The 20,392-nt window shown below is 45.2% G+C and overlaps 1 protein-coding gene and 2 pseudogenes across 1 annotated transcript; 2 read left to right on the top strand and 1 right to left on the bottom strand.

Moving 5' to 3' along the window:
* Positions 1 to 4,607: 4,607 nt before the first annotated feature.
* On the bottom strand, positions 4,608 to 6,156 carry LOC108350566 (heterogeneous nuclear ribonucleoproteins A2/B1 pseudogene; annotated as a pseudogene).
* Positions 6,157 to 6,177: 21 nt separating this feature from the next.
* Rps3a-ps4 (ribosomal protein S3a, pseudogene 4) lies at positions 6,178 to 8,678 on the top strand (annotated as a pseudogene).
* Positions 8,679 to 12,521: 3,843 nt separating this feature from the next.
* On the top strand, positions 12,522 to 13,394 carry Psmb3l2 (proteasome 20S subunit beta 3 like 2). The gene has a single exon (XM_039106083.2). It carries the CDS (start codon positions 12,610 to 12,612, stop codon positions 13,225 to 13,227), a length of 618 nt encoding a protein of 205 aa, XP_038962011.1. The 5' UTR covers positions 12,522 to 12,609; the 3' UTR covers positions 13,228 to 13,394.
* The last annotated feature ends 6,998 nt before the right edge of the window (positions 13,395 to 20,392 follow it).

The following is a 20,392-nucleotide window of genomic DNA, read 5'->3' as shown; positions in this document are numbered from 1 at the left end:
TCTGTCAGTTTATGTCTGTGGTTTTTGTTTAAATGTTTTATGTTTCATGTTCAAAAGAAAAAATGGTAAAAACATTATCTGCCAGTTGTTCGCACCTTGATTTGGTTTTAACTCGTTTCAAAAAAGGAACAAATGAAAAAAAGCAGTTTCAATCAGCCCTTGGAGCCCTGTACCTGTAGCCAGGAGTCTAGGTCAGCTGGAGAAGCTGCCCGGGGGCTGAGCGTCTGTATGAGCTGATCTTAAAGGGGCCAGCAGCTCCTCAGCTTCTTTGGTACAGGAGCTGATGGCTGTTTCTCTTAGAAAAATCCCTGACTTATTATTAGACTCAACAGGTGACAAGGTGCTTCTCTTAAAATCACAGCTAGAAAACTAAAAATTGTGCTTGGTGTAAATATTGAAGATATGTATAGCCACTTCAATTTTGTTTCTGATTGGTTTTAAATGTATAAATATGCTCTACACGCCTTGGTTATGTACTATTGGCTTTTAAGTTATTAGATATGGTTAAAAAGGTGTAACATTGGTAACAGAAAGTTGGCTTAAAACTGTAATTTGGATAAAGTCATTCTAGACAACATGTGACATGGGCCAACCTAGGGAAACAGGTCTAAATTGAGATAATATTTTTATGGAATTCTTATTCTAGAAACCAGGCTTCTAAAAGATTTTAGGGCAATGTCTCTTTGTTGAGGTATTAGAGACCGCACCATCGTGCGTTCATATGTAGGAATTAACAGTCAAACTTTGTAGCATGAAGGATAGACTCAGTGTTTTGAAGACTGGATTTTAGAGACTAGGTTGTTAGAGGTTGAGTTTTGCTTTCCAAAGTTGTGGTTTGCCCTAAAGTTATCTGTATTTTGATGCTAATTCTACTGCCCCAAGGACAGTACTCAGAACTCAGGTGATTCCCCAAAGTTGTGGCTGTGCTCTGGTGTTACAAGGAGAACTTAAAGATTGTGATTAAGGATTGCCAGTGTTACATTGACTAACTCAAACTTATTTGTAATTAAGAAAAAATCAAACAGGTAGAGATTGTTACAGGATTTACAAAGGATTGATGAGGTTTTAAAACTTGTGAGAGCATTACAGCCAGTTTGCTTACTCCAACTGCCATTTCAAGATAGATTTAGAAGATGTCCTGGCGATTGTGAGTTTGTTTTTTTTTTTTTCCGGAGCTGGGGACCATACCCAGGGCCTTGCGCTCCCTAGGCAAGGGCTCTACTGCTGAGCTAAATCCCCAACCCCGATTTTGAGTTTTTATTTCGTGAGCTTGCTTATAATTTTAGAGAGCCCATAAAGTGATATCATTAAAAAATTTACAAAGGAATGGCTAATAGCCTTATATTATATAATTTTGTCGCTTCTTCAATGTAAGAAGTTAGAACTTTAAATCTTTCAGTGTATATAGAAATTTTTACTACAAACCTTTGCTCTCAAAATGAGCTTTAATATTTGGGGAGTAGCTGTTACACTACTCCAGAAAAGAATATTTGAAACTAATTTTAAACTTCTAAGGATATGTTAGTTGGCTAAGTACCTCACCTTACCAGAGGACTTAGGTCTTTGTTATCCTCATTGGAAATAAAGTTTGTGAGGTGCTAGAGAGATGACTTAGTGGATAAGAACACTAAATACTGTTCCTTTAGAGGCCATTTAAGAGCTCAAACTGGATTGCCTAGACCCCTTAATGAGGGAGGACAATGATACCAGACAGTTTATATCTTAATAAATAAAAAGGGGGAGTTATCCCTGTATGCTAAATATTGCTCCTTTTATTTCAGTTTTAAAATTTGGAACACTCTGAGTGTTTATGACACCCTACAACTAGGCATACTTCTGCCTAGGTGAAATAGAAAGATTCACATATTGACATGATCCTGTTCAGATATTTTATATGGGGAAGAGGGAATCTTTGTGTTTTTTCTACAGGATGCCACAAGAGTATGCCAGCTGCCTGAGTGGTTGGTGAGACTTGCTGATCCTGGTTGCATGAAGATTCAGCTTTTGTGGTTCGGGTCCCTGGAGTCATTCCTCTGCCCTGAGAGGAAGATGGAAGATCCCCCCTCATCTTTTGTCAACCACTGTGTGTGTCCCGTCCCACTATGGCCTACGCTCAGACCCTCTGTGCACTACTGCTTGCTGGAGAAGACTGGACTCCGTTACTCTTGCCCCCCTCATTCCCCTGGAGACTCTTGCTGCCTTAACTGGTGTTGTCATTTTGCAGTCTGTAGCTTCACAGGAATGCCATCTGCGTGAAGCTGCTGTGGACTGGGGAACTCTGCCCTGGTTGTACAGATCTCAGACATGGTTCCATTGCCTGCTGGTTTTTCCAGAGAAGAATGACCAATCCTAAACTGTCCTGGGAAAGACCTTGTTACTTTCACTGCTATTGTAGCAGCCATTACTGCTGCAGCCATTGTGTCTACAGTGTCTAGAGTTACCCTCCTCCAATCTATTGTTAGGCAAGCACAGTGGGTGAACTTTCTGGAGTAGTTGCTAACAATTGGGAATTCTAAATTTTATTATAGGAGCGGCTTAACTACGGCCCTTGGTGGTAGCAGCTGAGGAGAACCAGATAAGGTGCCCACTACTTATCAGGAGTGGCTCTGTTTGGTACAGCCCTATGCTGTGGATTAGTGTTCATGCTATGGTTGGTTTGCAAACTCAGATCTCAACAGAAACGTGACAAGGTCGTTGTCACTCAAGCACTTGTGGCCATTGAACAAGGGGCCTCCCCTGGAATTTGGTTATCTATGCTCAGGAATTAGTCGGCATCTGAGTTCTCTGCTCCTGCACCCCATGGATCTGTGGATCCATTACACTGGGAGGAGAGAGGCTCTCTTTCTGTATCTGAGTTCTCTGCTCTTACACCCCATGGATTTGTGGATCCATTGCACTGGGATGAGAGAGACTCAATGATTCTTTGATCAGCCCTTCTACATCACAGAGGTTTCCTCATTGCACGCAATAGGGTGATCATGATTTCCCCACTAACTCATTTTCTGGCTGGCCTCTTTTGTAGAGTTCGCCCTAGGTCCTTTAGCAGTTACTGTCACACAGCACTGCGGTATCCAGAGACGGGCAACTTTCCTCATGCACAAACCAATCTAAGACACGGGGCCCAGTGGCAATAGGGTTACCCTACGACGGATAAGGCTGTGACATTAGAGTAACGACCTAAGACAGGAGCCACAGCAGATGGTCGTAACTGCAGAGGCCTGGACCAGCCTCATTCTAGTAAAACAAAAAGGGGGAGATGTGGAAATCCGTGATAGCATTCGCCATTACAAGATGGCGCCGGCTTCCGCTGTGCCCCACGTGGAAAGCCGGGATAACATTCGCCATTACAAGATGGCACTGGCTTCTGCTGCGCCAGCCCGACTTCCTTTCAGGAAACTAGCTGTGTGCGCATGTGCAAGAGTGTGTTCGCGCCAAGTCTTTGCCCACCCCGGGGCATGCCAGTGAGATCATGGGTAAGCGACCAATCAGGCGTGGACGTGCCGTGCTAGGGTTTTATAAGCAGCGCCTTTCTGGGCCCCGGGTCTCTCCTCTTTAAGATGCAATAAACGCTTTGCTGCAGAAGGATCCTGACGTCCGCACGTTGTTCTTGCTGGCGAGACGTTAGGCGTGCGACGTGTGTGTGTGTGTGTGTGTGTGTGTGTGTGTGTGTGTGTGTGTGTGTGGTGTCTGTGTGTGTGTGTCAAACCTTTAATAGGTATTGCATTGAATCTGTAGATTGCTTTTGATAGGATGGCCATTTTTACTATGTTAACCCTACTGATCCATGAGAATAGGAGATATTTCCAACTTCTGATATCGTCTTCAGTTTTTTTCTCAGTGACTTAACATTGTTATCATACAAGTCTTTTACTTGCTTGGTTAAAGTTACCTCAAAGTCTTTGTTTGTTTGCTCAAAGCTTTTGTGAAAAGTATAGTTTCCCTGATTTTCTTTCTCACTTTGTCATTTAAATATAGGAAGGCTACTAAGAATATGTAAGACCTCAGAGCCTGCCTCCACAGTGGCACACTTCCTCCAACAAGGCCATACCTTCTCTAATAAGGCCATACCTCACTCACTAAGTGACACTCACTATGGGCCAAGCATTGAAACACATAAGTCATTGTGGGTCATACCAATCCAAACCTCCACAATGAATATGTAGCATCCTGCCCTATCTCTTCTGATTAGTTTTAGTTGAAGTCTACTTTTTCAGATATTAAAATAGCTACACTCAGCTTGCTTTTTGGGTCCATTTGTTTGGAATATCCTTTTCTCGTTCTTTTACTCTGAGGTGATATCTATCCTTGATGTTAAAGTGTGTTTCTTGAATATAGCAGAGGGATGGATCCTATTTTCCAAACTAATCTCTTAGCCTGTGTCTTTTTAATTGAGAAATTGAGGCCATTAATGCTGAGAGGTATTAATGAGCAGTACTTATTGATTTTTGTTATTTTGTTATTATGCTGTGCCTTTCTACATTTAATTTGTTGATCTGCAGTTATTTATTCCTTGTGTTTTCTCGGGTTTGATTAACCTTTTAGTTTAGCTAAAGGTACCTTCTGTATCTTTAACATGGAATATTTTTCTCTTTGTGTGTATTGCTGTCTTTTTTTTTTTTTTTGGTTACAAAAGTATTTATTTTATAAAACTTGTATTTAAAATAGAGCTTATCTGTCTACTCACAAATCCTAATTTAAAACATAACACATTATCCTTAGCTAATCTGATGTTACCCTTTACAATCAACACTCATTTTTGTAATTTTATTAAGAACCTGTACTAAATGAAGTTTTTAATCAGAAAACATTCCCTTTTATCTTAAAAGTGCTTCTTAAATGAAGGCACCAACAAGAACTACTTTCAGATGGTACAGAATTTCTTATTTCTTGAAGACTCTGTGGTTGACCACTTCTTCATTAGTTACCTGCAGCAAGACACCTTCCCATGGTAAGTAGGAAGAAGCTCAATATCGGCTCCTTCCACCATAGCCCCCACTTCCTCCACTTCCTCCAGGACCATAGTTCCCTCCACCATATGGTCCTCCCATGTTCCTGCTACCACCAAAGTTTCCACTCTTCATTGGACCGTAGTTAGAAGGTTGCTGGTTATAATTTCCAAAATCATTGTAATTTCCACTTCCATAATTTCCTCCTCCATAGTTGTCATAACCACCTCCGTAGCCCCCACCCTGGTTGCCATATCCAGGTCCTCCACCACCATATCCTCCTCTTCCTCCTCCATAACCAGGGCTACCTCCAAAATTGCCACTTCTAGGTCCTCCTCCATACCCATTATAGCCATCCCCAAATCCACGTCCACTTCCATATCCATCAGAACCCCCCCTAAAGTTGCTTCCTGGTCCTGGTCCAGAATTGCCACCGCCACCTCGAGAATCTCCAAAACCAAAGTTTCCTCCTCTTCCACTCCTAGAATTTTGGACTTCCTGCATTTCTTGTCTAGACAATGCCTTTCTAACTTCTGCATTGTGACCATTTTTGGTGTGATATTTCTGCAAGACAATTTTATCCACAGGATCATGGTCATCAAAGGTAACAAAGCCAAAGCCTCTTTTTTTCCAGACTGTCTATCAGTAATTATTTCAATAGTATCAATTTTTCCATATTCTTCAAAGTAATCTCTAAGGTGATGCTCCTCAGTATCTTCCTTAATTCCACCAACGAACAGTTTCTTCACAGTCACATGGGCTCCTGGTTTCCCAGACTCCTCTCTTGCCACAGCACGTTTTGGCTCAACCACCCTGCCATCAATGGAATGAGGCCTTGCAGCCATGGCAACATCAACCTCAGCCATGGATGAGAAAGTTACAAAGCCAAATCCTCTTGATCTTTTGCTTGCAGGATCCCGCATAACCACACAGTCTGTGAGCTTTCCCCATTGCTCGTAGTAGTTTCTCAAACTTTCTTCTGTGGTTTCAAAGCTTAAGCCACCAATAAAGAGCTTACAGAACTGTTCCTTTTCTCTCTCCATCGCGAACTCAGTCGCTTCAGCTCGATTTCCCGCAGCCGAGCGAGAAGAGAAAGACCTCCGCGGACGGACACGCACGGGACTCGTCCTGACTTTGTGGTGAGAGCAGCCGATGGCCAAGAAACTGTGCCGCTCGGGGCACCGGCACACGGGACCGGCGCCGCTGCTACTGCCCGTGTATTGCTGTCGGTTTTTTTTTTTTTTTTTTAAGATTTATTTATTTATTATATATAAGTATACTGTAGCTGTCTTCAGATACACCAGAAGAGGGCATCGGATCTCTTTACAGATGGTTGTGAGCCACCATGTGGTTGCTGGGAATTGAACTCATGCTCTGGAAGAGCAGTCGGGTACTCTTAACCGCTGAGCCATCTCTCCAGCCCGTGTATTGCTGTCTTAATTAGGGTTAATATTACTGTAATGAAACACCATGACCAAAAATAGCTTGGGAAGGAAAAGATTTATTTTCCTTACATTTCCACATTATAGTCCATCACTGAGGAAGTCAGGAACTCAAACAGGGCAGGAACCTGGAGGCAAGAGCTGATGTAGAAGCCACGAGGGGATGCTGCTGGCTTACTTCTCCTAGCTAACTCGGCCTGCTTTCTTTTTTTTTTTTTTTTTTTTTTGGAGCTGGGGACCGAACCCAGGGCCTTGCGCTTCCTAGGCAAGCGCTCTACCACTGAGCTAAATCCCCAACCCCTCGGCCTGCTTTCTTTCTTTTTTTTTTTTTTTTTTATTATTAACTTGAGTATTTCTTATTTACATTTCAAGTGTTATTCCCTTTCCCGGTTTCCGGGCAAACATCCCCCTAATCCCTCCCTCTCCCCTCCTTTATGGGTGTTTCCCTCCCCACCCTCCCCCCATTGCCGCCCTCCCCCCAACAATCTAGTTCACTGGGGGTTCAGTCTTAGCAGGACCCAGGGCTTCCCCTTCCACTGGTTCTCTTACTAGGATATTCATTGCTACCTATGAGGTCAGAGTCCAGGGTCAGTCCATGTATAGTCTTTAGGTAGTGGCTTAGTCCCTGGAAGCTCTGGTTGCTTGGCATTGTTGTACATATGGGGTCTCAAGCCCCCTTCAAGCTCTTCCAGTTCTTTCTCTGATTCCTTCAACGGGGTTCCTATTCTCAGTTCAGTGGTTTGCTGCTGGCATTCGCCTCTGTATTTGCTGTATTCTGGCTGTGTCTCTCAGGAGAGATCTACATCCGGCTCCTGTCGGCCTGGGCCTGCTTTCTTATAGAACCCAAGACCACCAGCCCAGGAACAGCATCACCCACAACAGACTTGCCCTTCCCTCATCAATCACTAATTAAGAAAATACCATACAGCTGGATCTTATGAAGGCATTCTCTCAACTGAAGTTCCTTCCCTCCTTTTGGATAACTCTGTCTTGTGTCAGCTTGATATACAAGTAGCCAGCAAAACTGTGATTGATAGTTTTGCTGAGTGTAATAGTCTGGGCTAACATCCATTGTCTCTTAAGCATTTGTAGAGCATCCATTGAAGTCTTTTGGAGTCTCCATTGAAAAATCAGGAACTTTTCAGTGAGCTTGCTTTTATGTGTTACTTGGTCTTTTTCCCTTGTAAATTTAAATATTCTTTCTTTGTTCTATATACATTTAGTGTTTTGTTTTTTGCTTTTTGTTCGTTTGGGGGGTTTTGTTGCTGTTGTTTTGTTTTGTTTTGTTCGTTTGGGGGGTTTTGTTGCTGTTGGTTTTTTGTTTTGTTTTTGTTTTTGTTTTTGTCTCTCAGAATATTATAATCCTAGGATGTTTATTTCAAGGTAAACCCTGGGTTAAGTTCTCACAAGAGTTGTGCTTCTACCCTTTTGGCTCTCCGAGTGGCACCATGGTGGTCGGGAAGAACAAGAGCCTGACAAAAGGTGGTAAGAAGGGAGCTGAGAAGAAAGTGGTTGATCCATTTTCTACAGCAGACTGGTATGATGTGAAAGCTCCAGCAATGTTCAGTATTAGGAACATCGGGGAAACACTAGTCACAAGGACTCAAGGAACCACAATTGCATCTGATGGCCTCGAGGGTCGTGTGTGAGCCTTGCCGTTTGAAGCGAGCCTTGCCGATCTACAGAATGAGGAAGTTGCATTTAGAAGATTCAAGCTAATTACTAAGGATGCTCAGGGCAAAAACTGTCTGACTAACTTCCATGGCATGGATCTTACCTGGGACAAAATGTGCTCCACGATCAAAAAGTGGCAGATCACCATGATTGAAGCTCATGCTGATGTCAAGATGACCGATGGGTATTTGCTCCAACTTTTCTGTGCTGGTTTCACTAAAAAACACAACAACCAGATTAGAAAGACATCCTCCTATGCGCAGCACCAGCAGGTCCGCCAGACCCAGAAGAAGATGATGGAAATCATGACCCGAGAAGTGCAGACAAACGACTTGAAGGAAGCAGTTAATAAACTCATTCCAGACAGCACTGAGAAAGACATAGAGAAGGCTTGCCAGTCCATCTATCCTCCCCATGACATCTTTGTTAGGAAAGTCAAAATGGTGAGGAAACCCAAGTTTGAATTAGGAAAACTGTGGAGCTCTATGGTGAAGGTGTAGTTCTGGCAAAACAACTGGTGACGAGACAGGAGCAAAAGTTGAACGAGCTGATGGCCATGAACCACCAGTGCAAGAATCAATTTAAAATCCAGACTTTTAATAGTGACAAATAAAAAGTCCTATTTGTGGTGGAAAATAAAACAAAACAAAACAAAGCAAGGCAAGCCCTGGTCCTTGAGATCACCTAGTTGGTAGGATTTCTGGAATCAAGCATAGGCACCAGTATCTCTGAAATGATCTACTTGCATTGATGGGGGCCAGCTACCAGCAGAGTCCAATCATAGTAGATGAGGCTATCTCTTATCTCCTTCCTTCTAGCCTCACCCACGAGTACGTGGTAAGAAGCCACCAGGCCTTTGGAGATGGACTGTTAGAAAGCATAAAGTTGGGCCACGTGATCACAGCCCTTCACAGGGACCCGGACATCACACCAGGAAGTCATGTCTTGTCCAGAAGCAGAGCAGGGTCAAGTAACTTGAGCTGCAGTGAGAGTGGCTTGATTGTCTCCAGAGAATGTTTACCTTAATGAGGCCCTTTCCCCACTCACAGTTTATCATGCTGTGGCTGGCTAAGGAGCTGAGGATCTACACAGACTGAAGCAGACCCTTGGGCAACATGGTTGTGAATCCCAGCTCCTCGGAAAGTGGCACTGGCACAGGAACAAGCCAGTGTTTTTATTGTTGTGTGTTGTGGGGAATTTATTCTCTCATCCAGTCTATTGTGGTGGTCTGTATACTTCTTGTGCCTTGATAGGTATCTCCCTCTTTGGGTTAGGGAGGTTTTCTTCTATGACTTTGTGCAAGACCTGTTCTGTGCCTTTGACCCAGGTTTCTTCTTCCTCTATTCCTGTTATTTATAGATATGATCTTTTTAGTGTCCCAGATTTCCTGAATGTTTTGTGCCTGGATTTTTCTTTTCTTTCTTTTAATTCATCTTCTTCTTTGGCTGAGGTGTCTGTTTCTTCTGCCTTGTCTTCAATGCCTCAGATTCTCTCTTCCCTGCTTTGTACACTGTTGGTGGGGCTTGCCACTGAAGTCTTTGTTTGAGTTCCTAAATTTTTCATTTCCAATCTTCCCTCAGTTTGGGTTTTCTTTAGTAATTATATTTCTGTTTTCATGTTGTGTACTGTTCTTGTCATATCTCTCTGCTGTTTGTGTCTTCATACATTTCACTAATGGATTTATTCACACCTTCTTTGAAAACCTGTACACATACATCATAGCTATTTTAAAGTTTGTGTCTTATGTTTTAGCTATATTTGTGTCTTTGAGCCTACTGTAGTAGGGTTGCTGGGCTCTAGTGGAGACATATTGCCCTGGTTTCTATTGTATTTGTATGATGGCACCTTGGAATCTGGCTTTGGGTGACTGGTATTTGGTGCTGTCTTTATTGAGTGGGTGTTTCATTCTTTGGTTTTTGTTGCCTTCCCTGGTTCTTAGGGGAGTGTGGTGGGTGTGAGTTTCCTGGTAGGGAATGCTTCCAAGATCCTGCCAGGTGTGGCCTTAGATAGACTCTTTCTAGGTGTTGGGAGCTAACAATAAGAAATGGAGAATGGGGGGTTGGAGAGATGGCTCAGCGGTTAAGAGCACTGACTGCTCTTCCAGAGGTCCTGAGTTCAAATCCCAGCAACCACATGGTGGCTCACAACCATCTGTAATGGGATCCAATGCCCTCTTCTGATGTGTCTGAAAAATAGCTACAATGTACTCATACATATAATAATAAATAAATCTTTTTTAAAAAGAAAGAAGGAAAGAAAGAAAGGAAGAAAGGAAGAAAGAAAGAAACGGAGAATGATTAGAATGGGGGAAGGGGACTGAGAGAGTCCCCAGGCGAGAGGAAAATTGAGTGTGCTGCCAGGATCTGAGTTGAAGCCTGGGAATGGGGACAGAGGAAGGAGAGGCCACAGTGTGCTGCAGGGCAGTGGGTAAGACTCGGGGAGAAGAGGGTGAGTGAAGATTGCCTACCTACATGATTCCAGGGTCAGTGTCATCCTGCAGGTTTCCAGGAAGTGTCTCCTGGAGTTGGCAGCTAAGACAGAGGGAGAGGGTGGTAGAAGAAGTCTGTAGGAGATTTAGCAAACCACCATGAATGGGAGAAAGAGAGACAAAGGAGGCAGCTTCAGGTAGTCTGCTGCAGAAGTAGGAATAAGACTGGGTGATCGGAATTAGAGGACAGAGAGGAAGAGAGGAAGACCACCTACCTGATTCCCTGGTTGGCACGTATGAGTTGGTGGCTGAGAAAAAAAGGGATGGGGTGGGCAAGGAAGGTTGTAGGAGATCTGCATGGTCCCTGGAATGGGACGGAGAGTCCTTAATGACCCTGCCCTGAGCAGACCTTCCTATATCCGCCCTGAATTTCGCCCCTGGGAATGTCCTGACTGACTTACCATTTCCTCCTTTCTTAGAAGCGTACCTGTTTTCTTTGGCTGGAGTCCCTGGCTTTCCTCTCACTGTTCCAGTCATCTGGATTCCGTCTTCCAGCTCATCTATGCAACAGTTCCTCAGGGTTTGCGGCTTAGTGGTCTCTCCAGCCATACACACACTGTCTCCTATGTGTGGCTTAGGTTGACATCCGTACGCTAATTACCCAGGGATCTAAATAAGGCATCCATACCTTTCATACATACCCCAACTAGATGCGTGATGAACTTAGAATTCAAACTCAAACAGAACATGAGAAAAAGAAACTCATTTCTCCATCCATTTGTAAAATATGGTCTGAGTTTTTCTTTAATGGTTTTTTTTTTCCTTTCAATTTCCTGACCCAGTGAAGGCACTAGTGTCAATCATATTGCTTAAGCCATGCCTATTTCATGATCAAACTGAGTCAATTGTACCTCCCTGATAGCCCTCCTGTCCACCTACATGGTCCAGGCTGCAGTAATGTCCTGGGTGTCTCCAATACTCCTACACAGCCCCCACGCCTCCACTTGGGTCCTCCTGCAACCCATTTTTCACCCAATACTGCATATCAACAATACCCTTGAGCATGTGGGAAGAGGGGTTTTCATAATATAAAAATAAATTCCTGGCTGGGAGATGCTCTTGCCATATAAGGACAACACTGGGGTTTGGATCCTCAGCACCTATGTACGTGACACATAAGCCTGGGGGCCTGGCTGAAATCCCAACACTCAGGAGCACAGACGTAGGATTCCCCTTAGCTGGATTAGCCGAGTTGGCAAGCTGCATTCAACCGCAAGGCCCTAACTCATATTAGGTGGGAAGAGACCACATCAAGCTCTGGCCTTCACTCCATCATGGACTCTAATCTTCCAGAATTGAAAGCCCAATTATGCTTTTCTTTCTCAGTTGCCTTGGTTATGGTGTTTTACCTTGTTTGTTTGTTTGTTTTTTCTTTTGTTTTTCTTTTCAAGACAGAGTTTCTCTGTGCAGCCCCAGCTGTCCTAGAACTCACTCTGTACACCAGACTGGCCTCAGACTCACAGAGATCGCCTGCCTCCGCCTCCCAAGTGCTGGGATTAAAGGCATGTGCCACCAGACCCAGCTTTTTTTTTTTCTTTTCTTTTCTTTTTTTCAGAGCTGGGGACCGAACCCAGGGCCTTGCGCTTGTTAGGCAAGCGCTCTACCACTGAGCTAAATCTCCAACCCCAGGCCCAGCTTTTTGATAGTGTTTTTTGGATGGTGTTTTATGGTAGCAATAGAAAAAGACCTAATACAGAATTTGGTACCAGGAAGTAGTGTATTGCCATGACGGACCCAGCTGTGTGGTTTTGGTGGATTGGTTTTGTTTTGTTTTGCTTGTTTTTGATGAATATGGAAAACCTTGGGACCTTGGAGTCGAACACTGTAAGCAGAGCTTAATGAGCCGTTGTAGTAGGAGCTTGGCAGGCAGCAGTGCTAAGAGCCATGCAGGCAATGGAGACCCTGCTCAAGAGGCTTCAGAAGAGAATATTAGCAACCGAGCTCTGCTCTTGTCTTAAGAAATCATCTGAGGCTAAACTGAAAGTAAAATGGGAGAAAGCCAGAGAAAGCCGGTTTGTAGGCAACGCAGTGGAGAGCAGGCTCCTACTACCACGCAGTCATGTCTATTATGTCCTATAATGGAGGGGCCATCACGGCCACGAAGGGAAAGAACTGTGTGGCCATTGCTGCAGACAGGCATTTCAGAATCCAGGCCCAAATGGTGACCACAGACTTCCAGAAGATCTTTCCCATGGGTTACAGGCTCTACATAGACCTAGCCGGCCTGGGCACTGATGTCCAGACAGTTGCCCAGCATCTCAAGTTCCGACTGAACCTGTATGAGCTGAAGGAAGGACAGCAGATCAAACCTTACACCCTCTTGAGCATGGTGGCCAACCTCTTGTATGAGAAACGGTTTGGTCCCTACTACACAGAACCTGTCATTGCTGGCTTGGACCCGAAGACCTTTAAGCCCTTCATTTGCTCTCTGGACCTCATTGGCTGTTCCATGGTGACCAATGACTTCGTAGTCAGTGGCACCTGCTCTGAACAAATGTATGGGATGTGCGAGTCTCTCTGGGAGCCCAACGTGGATCTAGAACATCTGTTTGAAACCATTTCTCAGGCCATGCTGAATGCTGTGGACCAGGATGCCATGTCCAGTATGGGCGTCATTGTCCACATCATTGAAAAAGACAAGATCACCACCAGGAAACTGAAGGCCCAGATGGACTAACCTGTGCTCTAGATGGACTAACCTGTGCTCTGGCCCCATCTCCCTTTTGTTATTTTTCTTTTTAGTAAAATCTCCTTTCTTTCAAAAAAAAAAAAAGAAAGTAAAATGAACTTTGTGTGTGTGTGAAAGAGATATCAAGACCCTTCATATTGACTTGGTCCTGTAGGTCTACAGTGAAAAATGCAAGTGGACCAAAAATAAACAAAATGAGCCAGGTGAGTAGGGGCACACCTTCACTCCCAGCACTCTAGAGACAGAGGCAGGCGGATCTCTGAGCTCAAGATCAGCCTGGTCTACAGTATGAGTTTTAGGACAGCCAGGGCTACACACAGAGAAACCCTGTCTCAAACAGAAAGAAAGAAAGAAAGAAAGAAAGAAAGAAAGAAAGAAAGAAAGAAAGAAAGAAAGAAAGAAAGAAAGAAAGAAAGGAAGGAAGGAAGGAAGGAAGGAAGGAAGGAAGAAAGAAAGCACAATTTGGAGAAGGAAGGAACACTGGTATACTAAAGCCAAGCTTTGTGCTGGAAGAGAGACTTCAACTAATATTCTTACATTAGTGCCATCAAGGAGGGTCCAAATCTGTACTGTAATACAGGGAGGAGTATTCTTAGGGCAAGACTCTACCCAGCTAAGCTTCCAACTTGTGAATGGAAAAGGACTTTTCTGCTCCTAGACAGGAGCAAGAAACAAAGTGGCTACAAATGTGGTCCAAGGGGGTGGGGACCATCCTAAGCTGGGAGTCGAGTTTAGCAATGTCATCCACTTGGTTCTGCTTTAGAGTCAGGAAAGATAAATGAGGAAAGAGGTTATGAATCTTTGTAAGTCGCTGGGGCATTTGGGACCCCAAGATGTTGGGAAATGTCAGAACTGGGAAACATCTACCACAAGAGTTACAGACAGGGGTGAGGAAGAAGCCAGAGAGACAGAGACAGAGACAGAGACAGACAGACAGACAGAGAGCCAGAGTCAGAGACACACAGAGCGAGCGAGCGAGCGAGAGAGAGAGAGAGAGAGAGAGAGAGAGAGAGAGAGAGAGAGGTGATGCAGACAGCTGGAAGGACAGAACCATCTAAACCTTTGACATCATTTGACATCAGACATGGACTTGGAGGACTGCAGGACGTGGAGTTTGCCCTGCTGGGCTTCTGTCTTATTTCAGTCCAATAATTCCTCCCTGTGTTCTATTCTTCCCTTTTGGAATGGTAACATATATTCTGTGTCATGGTGAGTTCTTACAGGAGCCTATAGTTAAGAGATTGCCTTGAGTCCCAGAATATACTTTGAACTTTTAAACAGTGTTGGGACTGTGAAACACTGGGAACTTTTGAGGTTGGACTAAATGCATTTTGCATTATGGATTGGAGGGGCCCCCATAGGTTCATATGTCTGAAGACCTGGCCCCCAGTTTGTTTGTGATGGGTTGGGAGGAGTGAAGGGCACTCTGAGGTTTCAAAAGTCTTCTGCCGTGCCCCTCACTCTGCCTCTTGCTGGTAGTTCAGAGTGAGGTCTTAGCTGCTTGTGCTGCATGCTTTAGCTCTGTCACCGGGAATGCTTTCTTTCGTAAGTTACCTTGGTCGCGGCGTTTTGTCACAGTAACAGAAAAGAAAATAACTAATACAAGGTACAAAAGAAAAATCAGGACATCATCTCAGGATGTTTTTAGTAAATGTATGAGTTTTTTTTTTAATTGAGATGATGTTTTAAATTGAGTTTATTTATCTAATGTATGAGTTTATATTGGGCACATCCACTGCTATTCCCTCTGCACATGTTGTTGGCATTTCATCTAGGCTCCGCCCCGTGGTTACCTGGCAACAGCCAGGTGTGCCTGACCCCTTCTCACTCTCTTCTCCTCTTCTCTTGCTCTTTTACCCTCTTCTCCCTCTGTGTCTTCTCCCCTCCCCCTCTCTCCTCCACCTCTCCATGTGCTCATGGCCAGCCTCTGCACTCTCTCTCTCTCTCTCTCTTTCCTCTCTCTCTCTCTTTCCTCTCTCTCTCTCTCTCTCTCTCTCTCTCTCTCTCTCTCTCTCTCTCCATCCGCATTTCTCTGTCTCTACTCCCTCAACTCCCCTCCCCACCCTATGCCCTAAATAAACTCTATTCTATACTATACTATACTATACTATACTATGTGGCTGGTACCTCAGGGGGAAGGGATGTCTTAGAGGCACCCCCTTCCCCACTCCATATCATGCCTCCACCACACCTACCCCTGGCTTCTTTTTCTTTTTATAAAACACAACACATGTGGCCCGCACACTCCTGGTTAGAAGTACATATCATAATGTCTAGAGAGAGGAAGGACATCTGAAGGGAGGACGTATCTAGTAAGCTGTGGGGAAGTTGTCATCTCAGCTGTGTTGCACTAATTTGGAGGCACCCACGTTTCATTGAGTAAACCTCACCCACATTCCTGTAAACGACTCCCTCCCTTTGCTCCTAAAGCACCTCACCCAGGCTTCTGCAAGTGAACCCAACAAACTCATCGTGTGACATTGATGTGGTCTGAGGTCAGGAAAAAAGGAACACAGCCACTCCCTGTGAAGTGTGTGTCCCTGTGAGATGTGGGCCAGATGTGGCGTCCTGACTTTTGAGGCCAAGAGGAAAATGAGCCAGGTTCAGCTGTTGGCCACAGGGCATATGACACACCAGCCTGGGTGACTGACTGCAGGAACCTCTCCTGGCTGTCTCTCCAGGCAGCCTGAGTGGGGTGTAATCAGCCTAGACAGCTGACAGCCTGGCAGCCCCAGCCTTGCAACCAGGGTTATTTTAGTTTTGCAAAGCTGAGCCAAGGGACTGTTTAACTTTTACAGCAGGGTATTGTGTGGTAATTCATACCTGTTGCTACCAACAGCGGGTTCCAGGCATCGGAGAACAGCAAAAAACTGAAGTCCGGTAGGTGCCTAATTTATGAAAGGGCTCTCTACCGAGTAAGTCACACCAGTGTCCCATCAGGAGACCAGGAAACCCGCCCTGTGTACCTGTGTCCATCAGTCATTGGCTGGGACCCAAAGAGTCAAGTGGGCATTTCTGGGCATGGGGAGAAAGGATGGCGGGAAGCAAAGCTGCCAGCGCTCGCTCATCCACTGCAGCTAGGGACCGGGGCGAGACACCTGCTGCAGGGGACACAGGATGGCACCAGTTCATCCTCTTGGTGCTCTCTGAGCAGCGCTGGGTTCAAGCTGTGGTCCTGTGTCAGAATCCCTAGGGGCCCCTTCCAACACACCCACTCCTACAGCTGTAAGCCAGGAGGAATGAGGCTTTCTCACCAGTCTCTAGGCAGATGCGGGTACTGCCGGTCTCCAGCCAAACCGGCAGCCTCTGGTCACTGCAAGTTGAGTTTGGGGCATAGACAGGATTTTCTGACAAAATCAGCTGCTTAGGTCCTGCTGCACGCACGTCAGGAACAGGTGTAGGGAGAAGGCCGAGAGAAGAAGGAAGGCAGAGCCGAGAGTTTGGGTGGTGTCCCGGGCTACACATTACCAAATGGAGAAAGGGCAGTGGACGAGCCTGCACCGCTTCGGAAGCAAGAATTTCTTAGACACCCAGAGCCAGCTTGCCGGGAGCTATGTTTTTGCTCACACCCCACCAGGGCCTCTAGGGAATGGTGCAAGCTTTCAGCACCATTTGTCAACAGAGCAGGGTGGAAAGGTTATCTTTGAGAGAGCCACAGCCCGAGCAGCCTAGAGGATACATTTGTGGGCCCAACTCCTTTAAAATAAACTCTGGTTTAAGCCCAGCATCCCAAATGAGCAGTTTTCCAAGAAGACATTCCTAGGCTAGGAAAAGCCTCAGCCTCTCAGAGCAGGCAGGGAGGGGGGCAAAGTTACCAATGAGAGTGTTCCCCGTGAGAAGAAGTAAACAGACAGTGAACTGGCTTCTGTAAGAAGAGAAGCCCCTGGTTTCTGTAATTAAATGTGGTTGTGGATTCAGGAATGGCTTGCTCAGGGCTCAAGCAATGTTTGTTTCTTTCCAGCCTTCTTCTGGGTTGACTCCCATCCCGTGTTTAAAGGGCTGTAGCAACTTCAGACCTGACCTCCTCACAGCAAGTCCTGCAGAGAGGCCCCTTCACAGTTACTCAAGTCTCAGGAGCAGTTTTGCATAAGTCTGCTTGGTTGATTAGCTCAGGCCTAAGAACAGGGTGGATGGAGATAGAAACTCTGAGTCAGCGAACACCCCCTCAGACAGAGCTATGCTCCTGTCTGACTGCCAAGGTATTCGGTGGCCTGTTGTCTGGCTTTCGGGCTGCCTAGCTCTCTAATTATCTAGTTGTCTGTGTACCTGGCAACCTCATCAGAGAGGACCCACCTCAGGGTGGGACTCCAATTCTGAGGTGCATTTACTTCTATAAGTCCTTGAAGCTAAAGGAGGAAAAGATTGAATTTCTCAGTCTTTGATCTCAATTAACTAATTTTAAAAGTCTGGTAGATACAGTTGAGGAAACAGAGAACGATTCCTATTTCTCCTGTGGGTGGTCTCTAAGGAACCAGTGAGTAGGTCCTGTCCTAAGTTTCTTGTAGGCTTAGATTTTTTTCAAAATCTATTTTATTTAGGGTTCTTAAACACTTCAACCTCCCTTCTAACCCACTGACCAGAGGTAGGGGGAAAAGAAGGTTAATAAGAAGAATGTTGTAGATCTGTTTAGAAGTAGTTCCCTGGGGCAATTCTGCTCTTTGTTATCAGGATAGCAGCAGTCCGGTTTAATAGCGTACACCAAACACAAATCAGTGCCCACCGCGTGATCCAGTAGAAACAGCAAGGCTCTGCTAAATCAGCACGAGTCAGCGGCAGTGACCAGAATCAGTTGGAATACCACAAGAAGTTCTTTGGTGAGTTTCTCTCTACAAAGTGAAGACCAGTGAAGACCAGCGAAGACCAGTAAAGACCAGTGAAGAGTTCCGTGGTGTAACAATGCAAGAGCACTCTCTCACTATTCGTGGGATTCCATTTATGTCCTTACTAACTACCATGTGCCCTCTAACGTGCCTGTTTGCAGCAAAACATTGCGTGCCTTCTCACAAGACAGCTTCCAGAAAAACATCAAATGACACAACTGAGCTTGTTAAAGAAACCAGAAAGTGCCGCTTCCATTTTCTGACTATCCCTGGAGACTGAGGCTCTGAGAGATACGGTGGTGCTACAGCAGAAAACAGAGAACCTGGGCTCAGTCATGGGCTGTCTTAGTCAGGGTTCTATTGCTGTGAGGAGACACAACAACCATGCAAATCTTGTACAAGGAAGCCTTTCATTGGGGCTGGCTTACAGTTTCAGAGGTTTAGTCCATTTTCATCATAATAGGAAGCATGTTGGCGTGCAGACAGACACTGGGACAGTAAATGAGGGTCATATCCTTATCCACAGGCAGAGAAAGAGGACTGGACCTAGCAGGGGCTTTTGAAACCAAGAAGTACAATCCCAGTGACACACTTACTCCAACAAGGCCATACCTTCTAATCCTTCTAATCCTTTTGAATAGCACCACTCCCTGGTGACTAAGCATTCAAATATATGAGCCTAGGGGGGCCATTTTTATTCAAACCACCACAGTTCCCAGAAGGAGACATGCAAATTCAAATCGGAGTATTTTGGGGGGCTTAATAAAAGCTTCTAACATAAGATCCCCCTGAACTTTTGTCTCACTCCTAAGTAGCCTGCCATGCTGCCTGCTACTGCATGTGGCCTCAGAGCTAAGCACAGTCCCTTACATACAAAAGCATGACTATCATAAAACGTTAGCAAAGAAAACTATTGAAGAGCTGCTGCATGTCTGTAAAGTTCTGAGCAAAATGGCCATTCAAGCCAAGTAGCATGGCCCCTACCTAAAGATGCTGAAGCAGAGGAAAGCAAGAATGAGGCCGGACTAGGCTATATAGAAAGACTTCAATACTTTGATAGCTGGACTGTGGTGGTCAGCCTCAGGAGGTGGAAGTAGACAAATAAAGGAATGGACTTGGGGGCCAGCTTTAGGGATAGAATCTAGTGGTTTTTAGGCAGGCAAAGGAAATACGAGAAGACAGGGTCTTGTCGTGCTTGCCACGCTTCTGCTAGTATCCCTTCAGGGACAACAGCACACACACATGCCGCCATTTATCAGGGTCCTGCCTAGGAGCTGTTACCTTCAGCCAAGAGGGTGACAGCCATTATGGAGGTCCCTACCCTGTGTATCCTTTCTGTAGGATGAGCAGAGGGACACACCCCAGAGTATACTCAGTAACCTCAGGCCCCTAAGTCACAGGAAGAGAAAACAGAACAGAGGCCTAACTGGGAGTTCCAAGTAAAAATACAAAACTTTTTTTTTTCTTTTTTCTTTTTTTTCGGAGCTGGGGACCGAACCCAGGGCCTTGCGGTTGCTAGGCAAGCGCTCTACCACTGAGCTAAATCCCCAACCCCAAAAATACAAAACTTAATGAGTGCTTCACCAACCCTCAGTATCGTCAGTCGGCAGTTTTTCCCTCTGTAGAAAAGATTCTGAGTTCATTTTAATGCCTGTGGAGATGTACGCATGCTAAGCCTTTCTCATAGGGGTGAGGGCCAGCAAGGTGGTTCAGTGAGTAAAGCATTTGCCATGTAAGTTTGACATCCTGAGTCTTATCCCCAAACTGACCACACAAAATTGCCCTCAGACACACACACACACACACACACACACACACACACACACACACACGCACATACACACACACCATGGCACACAAGTGCCCTCCAAAATATCATACATATTTTTTTAAGGGTGAGGTTCAAATTACAGTTATTATCAGTGACCCCACTAAATAAAACCAAAATACCTGTCCTACTTAGGGCTTCTATTGCTATGATGAAACACCATGACCAAAGCAACTTGAGGAGGCAAGGGTTACACTTCCAAATCACTGTTCATCATCTAAGGAAGCCATGGGCCGGAAGTCAACTAGGGCAGGTCTAGGGGAGGTCAGCCCCCTTGGAGTTGGCACAGGACATACCTGGACACCGAGAACTTAGCACAAGAGAGATTTATTATCCTGGAGAGGTGAGTGGGAGTGGAGGGTAGGCAGGAAGGCTGCAAAGGCAGCAGCAACAGCAAGAATAGTAAGCAAGAGACCAAGAGTTTCTGAGTGAGTGGGTGGAAGTTGTTTGACTTGGCTTGGTTTGGTTTTTGGATTTTAGTTTTTCAAGACAGGGTTTCTCTGTG

The sequence above is a fragment of the Rattus norvegicus genome, chromosome 3 (genome assembly GCF_036323735.1).
Source record: "Rattus norvegicus strain BN/NHsdMcwi chromosome 3, GRCr8, whole genome shotgun sequence".
Lineage (NCBI taxonomy): Eukaryota > Metazoa > Chordata > Mammalia > Rodentia > Muridae > Rattus > Rattus norvegicus.
The sequence above is the reverse complement of the archived record's forward strand: the minus strand, read 5'-3'. Positions and strand labels throughout refer to the sequence as shown.